Below are 5,621 nucleotides of genomic sequence, written 5' to 3' on the forward strand. Positions count from 1 at the left end.
CTTGGATGCACGTTGAGTCCACTTGTTCGCGTACAAGCGCGGCCGCCTAGCGCATAGCCTTCGCTACCACAGCCGCTCCAACGGTATACGCGCGCTCTGATTGGTCAGTGTTTTCCGTTAATATCTCCTCAACGAAGCCTCGGACAACATTTTCGCTAAGGAAAAAGTTGTTTCAAATCACCTCCCGAACCACCCCTTTCAAGGTGTTACAACATTTTTGGGACACCCTGTATACCACTACTGGTGACCCGCGAACTGACCCGTGAACTTTGAAATTGACAAAGAAATAGTAAAGGTAAAAGAGTTCATGAGCCCCCTCATCCTTTATCTATCGACTTTTATAACGTAACAAATCTATTCTGTACCTTATCTACATTAATATCTGTAGCTGAGCGCCGCAATCGTTTCACTAAAAAATGATCTTACTGAACTAAACAAAGGGTTAAATGATTAAGGTAGACAAACACTGTGGATGTGCATTTTTATTGCCATTAAGTCTTTTCGAATCGTGCTAGTTTTCTTTAAACTTTGTTGCCCTAATTCATTCGTAAGATTACCGATAAACCGTGTTTAAGGTTTAAGAATGTTATCTAATGGTTTTTAGTTGGCAAAATTGCGCGTGGTTTGATCGCGTAGAGCCCGCGAGTTAGGCGTACTTATCGCGTTCCTCCATGTAATCTTGACGTTGGGAATTGCCCGCGATCCTGTTCCGGATCGTGCGGCGAGGATTCGATTGTTATCGCGCGATCGAACGTAATCGGACGTCTCGCACGCGGTTATCGTGGCTTAGGTGATACAGTTAGACGCTGCTGGTTGCGTGACAGTCGTCCAGTGTAGCTAGACTGCTGGCTCTCAGCGATGCCAGACTCAAGGAACTGTGATTCAAAGTATTCATGCCGTGAGGGTCCTCGCAATGCAGGTACAATCGTGAACTAACCGACTTGTGGCAGTCGGGGCACAGACGTTTCTTCTTCTTGTCGCGTCTTTTCAAGATGTCGTACGCGCACCTGAAAATCACGCACGGCTTGGTCAAAGATCAAGAAAACAGCGTTACTTTTATTACATGAATCCGCGACGCTCGCGTTTCACCTGGCGTGTAGAATGTGAGAGCAGGGCAGGGCCTCCAGGGAGTCCGCTTCGAGACCGAACGGCTCGTTGCAACCGCCGCATCGCAACTCCAAATCCTCCTCCATCGCAGCGGCTAGCCTCTCGTGATGAGCCTTTTGTTCCTCGTCCCCAAGGGAGCCGTAGATACGCGACAGCCTCGACCTTACGGTTCGTACCAGGAACTGGTATTTTCAGAGACGGCGAAGATATAAAAGGTTACGAACCAACGGAAAGTTTTATGGTTGAAAACCATTCTGCTTTCGTTTTTCACTTTTAAATGGAATCAAACGGAGGTGAGTGAGTATGGATACATTTTGATTACATCATGAAGACTATATAAGGAGATCCAACTCCCTAAGAAAGTTACTAGAAAACTGTTAGCAAAATCCCGAACTTGAAGTTATGAATATTTTGTACACTCGCGGTGCAAGTGCGCACAGCTACTATATATATATAGCTTCAAGCTCGGGATTTTGATAATACTTCTACACTACACAGTTAGGACTCCTTATACAGTCATCATGGATTACATTATAGTCGCTCGGCTAGGAGACAGGCTTTGTGTTTGATTACACTAGTCGCTGAGCTACGGGATTGTGTTAGCGTTTGATTACATTGGTCGCTGAGCTATGCGATTATTTTCGCTTTAATAAATAAATTAGTTCTGCCTTTCCAGTATTCTAGTAAGTCGGTTTTCAACCACTGTCGTTCAATCTATGATTGAGGACCTGTTAACTTTTTAGCGGGAGATTACCTTAGCACCGACCGATCCAGCGACTTCCAGCAGTCTCGTGTTGAACTCGAGAGGTCGACAGTTGCAGATTTTGTGTTGCAGTCGAAGGGCTTCGAGACACCTCGCGGCGCCGTCCATCGCCTCCATTTGGCACAGCCGATCCCCGGTTGCTGCTGCTGATCCCATCGCGCTCTCGTACTGTCGAAACGCTTTCTACGAGACGCTTTCTTATTTTACTTTCTTACTCGTGAACTTACGTTTCATATTTCAAGCTCGTCAAATTATTGGCCGTAGCACAGAAAAGATTAACTCCTAGTTTCCATTATCGTCTAGGACGTCGACTACGAGTCCTCTCTTAATTTCTTTACTTGCCATATTTGTGGCGAGTACTTACAAATTTAAAATTGATTATATATATAAACATATCAATTTTAAATTTGTAAGTACTCGCATATATATATACAACAATTATGCCACACGCGTGTAAATATAATTACAATAAATTAATGTATTACAGTTTGATTTCACTTTACTTACGTTTATATCGGACTTTTTCCTATAAATATCCCCCATTATTCGTATACTCCTGGCGTAGCTGGCCTGGTCGCCGGAAACGAGCGACAATCGCGTTGCTTCCTGCGGCCAATTGGCAATCAAACAGAAAATGGACGTACACGAAATGCCGCGTGCAGCGTGTGACAAATACGTTCGGGCAGTACCGTCGACAATTGAAAAACGTACCGAGCAATAATCGTGAGCGTCCCCTAGTTCTCCTTTCTTTCGTAGGGCAGCGGCCATTTGTAGAAGGGCCGCCCTGTGATGGCGCGAATTGAGATCACCTAGTTGCAGACTTCTCGACAAATCGTACGCCCTTGCGGCGTACCTCGCGCTCTTATCGGCGTCGTGTAATCTGCAGAAAAGTTCCGAGAGGCCCACGTATACCTTCGAATAAAAAAAAAAAAATAAAATAGAAGCGACCGAACGTGGCCAGACTGACGTAACTTGAAAAAGAAAGTCGACCCTTTCGATTCTAAGCTTACGACTCACTGAGAACAGTTGCGATGTTTTTTTATGGTTAATCGAACCACTAACGAACATCTGTACGTCTTCTGTGATACTTTAATTCTTTTAATTCGCGGAAGCCATTTTGGAAAAGGGCTTTATTAGAACAGCCTCTAAAGTTTAGAGTCTAAACCCTGGGCTTACCTGCAATTCCAACGAAGGATCTTGTATGGAATGAGCAATCCTGTGGGCTCTCTGAAAGGCTTCCAGAGCTTTGCAGAAGCCTGCCAGCTCCAAGTGTACTCTGCCCACGGTTAGGTGGACCAATCCGGCGGTAGCGCATTGGTCGCATTCGTTGTACAAGCTGCGAAGTCGCAGAATTAAGAACGTTAATTCCCGTTGGCTAGAGAAGCTTTAGAAAAGATGAAAGATCCAAAGGCTCGAGTACAAAGAGAGGGTAAAGCCTGGCGTACCTGTGTCTCGCATAGTCCAAGGCCCTGTCGAGCGCTCCCAGTCTTTCGTGAGCCCTGGCCAAGTTCAAGTACGCTTCTGCTCGCATATTGGGCGAATCCAGCTCTTCCGAGATGCACAACTGTTTGTGCCCGAAATCGATGCTGTCCCTGAAAACACAGGCTCTCTTCGTGATGTCTCCGACATGTGTACCAAGAGGAATAGTAGTTTACAACTCGGAACGACTCAATCTTACTCGAAGACATTTTTAAATATATTTTCAGTACAATTCTGGAAATGTTTCATTTAACAACCGTTGTACCACATATATTTTCCCCAAAGAAACTTTCTTTGTTCCAAGCAGGATGCTTTTCAAACAGCTATCGATCCTAAGCCGTCAACATCGCACCGTCAAAAAATAAGAATTCCCACAAATACTTCTCTATTAGTTTCAGAGACTCGACAGCTTCCGTGTGCGTGGTTCCATCGATCCAATCCGTCGAGCACAAGGAACGAACGCTCCCCAGGCGTCCAGCGCACATCGCGAGCAGTTCGCTGGCGAATTTCGTGGCACGGATCGCGAATCACGAAAGGGTTTGACAAAACGTCGAGCCTGGACGTTCGTGCGCGAGTTTCGGGACACGAGGTTTCACGAATAGGCGGGCAGCACGCGACGATTACGACTTCTGCTTTCTCGCTATGCGAAACGAAGCGGAAACGCTTTGTTAGCGTGTCAAGGATTTTCGAGCTTCTCCTTCCGACTTTCGCGTCTCGCGAAGTAAATACTATCTCTTGGCTACGATCTCTCTATTAAGCTCTTTTCTCTTCCTTGGCCCGTACTTTATGCTAGGAGGCTCGTAGTGCACTCCATGGCGGCCAAGTGGGTTGAGCAGTCCGGTCGACCACCGGCGCTCTTTCGGGGGAACGAACCCGACTTTGCCACGGAAACGGCCAACATTTTATTAGGACGATGGACGACCAATGAACTTTACGTAAATTCTCATTCGGAGTTACTGTAAATTCTGGAGAACTTTCTGTTTAGCGTGGTTGAGGTCAGGAAAAGGAAAACACGAAAAAAAACAGCGACGATTCCCTAGCAAGACAGAGAAAAAAAGTTAGAAGCCGTAAGTTTGAGGCACGGCTATGAAAACCTTTGGAACCTGGCGTTCTTAGTTTTGAGTGGCGAGATTGTAAATAAAGTTGAACGAACAGAGGATAAAAATATGCTTGTAGAAACTTTTATCTTGGTAATTCGTTCGCCTGTCTCTGCTTTGCGGCTCGTTTTCTTGGAGCCTCGTTTACGGGCTACTGCTTCCTCAACGGATCTCCACTCTTCGTCCTCGTTTCTATCTTTTACTAATTAAGGCAACTGGGGTAATTAGGATTTCGAATTCGAGCGGCGACGCGTGCAGCGCGCCACCGAAAATCACATGCTTTTATAAATCGCGAACAGTTTTATCTTTTCGGTCCTCTTAGTACCTGCTCTTGCAAATATAAACATCGTGATTTACATCTGTACACAGCGAGCATTGCGATCGCTTTCGTTTCTACTTCTTTTGTTACGATACTCCATTTAAAGTTGGTTCCATTTTAGTACCGGGAATACACTCTACTCCTCGGATTTTCATTTGTGACATACCGTCCAATAACTTTAATTATACGGGACTGTTAATGTTGAATTTCTTAAAATTACCAAACCAGACACTCTTTGTCTAGGAGTTCCTTTGTTTTTCTTTCCTCTTAGGGGTTTTTATAAGTCTGCAAGCCACCGCTCGAGAGGATACCCGTCCTCTGTTGTAGTTGAAGGGCTCGTCTCACTTGTAATAGGGATAATAATAAAGTCGCAACCGGCGTACGACGCCACCATACGTGTCGAGGAACCCGCAAAGGGGAAGTGTTCCCATATTCGCGTTAATTATACGATGCAAATGCATCGCGAAGGTGGAGACCGCGATTCCCTCGTTTGCGGCTCTATTTTCCCGGTTACCGCATAATTCGATGGAACCGTGGCGTCGATACGTTTCAGACGAATTCTCGATTCCGTTTACACGACCGCCTATCGATATCTCGATATTCCCAGACAGAAATGATTGCATTTGAAAGTATAAGGGATGCTCTCGTTCGATACAAGATAGATAAAAGTCGGATAGAAGTGCGATAAGGTTTTTCGCGGGATCAAGAATACGATTAAAGTGGAAGAAAAGAGAAATAGTGTACAAAGAATAAATGAATAAAAAGATTTGTAGGCTTTGGACTTTAGACTTTGTATTCAGGGTATTTGATAACAGGTGGTCCGAAACTTTAAGGCTCTAGACGTCGAAATAAGATG

At 45.1% G+C, this 5,621-nt stretch overlaps 1 protein-coding gene across 2 annotated transcripts in view; it reads right to left on the reverse strand.

The window, feature by feature from the left end:
* Window positions 1-465: 465 nt before the first annotated feature.
* Window positions 466-5,621, reverse strand: part of LOC128876367 (43 kDa receptor-associated protein of the synapse homolog) — a 13,850-nt gene continuing 8,694 nt past the window's right edge. Inside the window, exons 4-10 of one of the 2 annotated variants that reach the window (XM_054122681.1) lie at window positions 3,316-3,462; window positions 3,047-3,206; window positions 2,582-2,782; window positions 2,378-2,476; window positions 1,862-2,053; window positions 1,090-1,289; window positions 466-1,007 (exon numbers count right to left, since the gene is read on the reverse strand). In XM_054122681.1, the coding sequence (XP_053978656.1) occupies window positions 800-1,007; window positions 1,090-1,289; window positions 1,862-2,053; window positions 2,378-2,476; window positions 2,582-2,782; window positions 3,047-3,206; window positions 3,316-3,462 (1,207 nt within the window). In that variant the 3' untranslated portion in view covers window positions 466-799. Of the gene's footprint in view, window positions 1,025-1,089; window positions 1,290-1,861; window positions 2,054-2,377; window positions 2,477-2,581; window positions 2,783-3,046; window positions 3,207-3,315; window positions 3,463-5,621 lie in introns of both variants that reach the window. The other variant, XM_054122690.1, reaches the window with a different exon arrangement.

Source organism: Hylaeus volcanicus, chromosome 1 (genome assembly GCF_026283585.1).
Source record: "Hylaeus volcanicus isolate JK05 chromosome 1, UHH_iyHylVolc1.0_haploid, whole genome shotgun sequence".
Classification (NCBI taxonomy): Eukaryota; Metazoa; Arthropoda; class Insecta; order Hymenoptera; family Colletidae; genus Hylaeus; species Hylaeus volcanicus.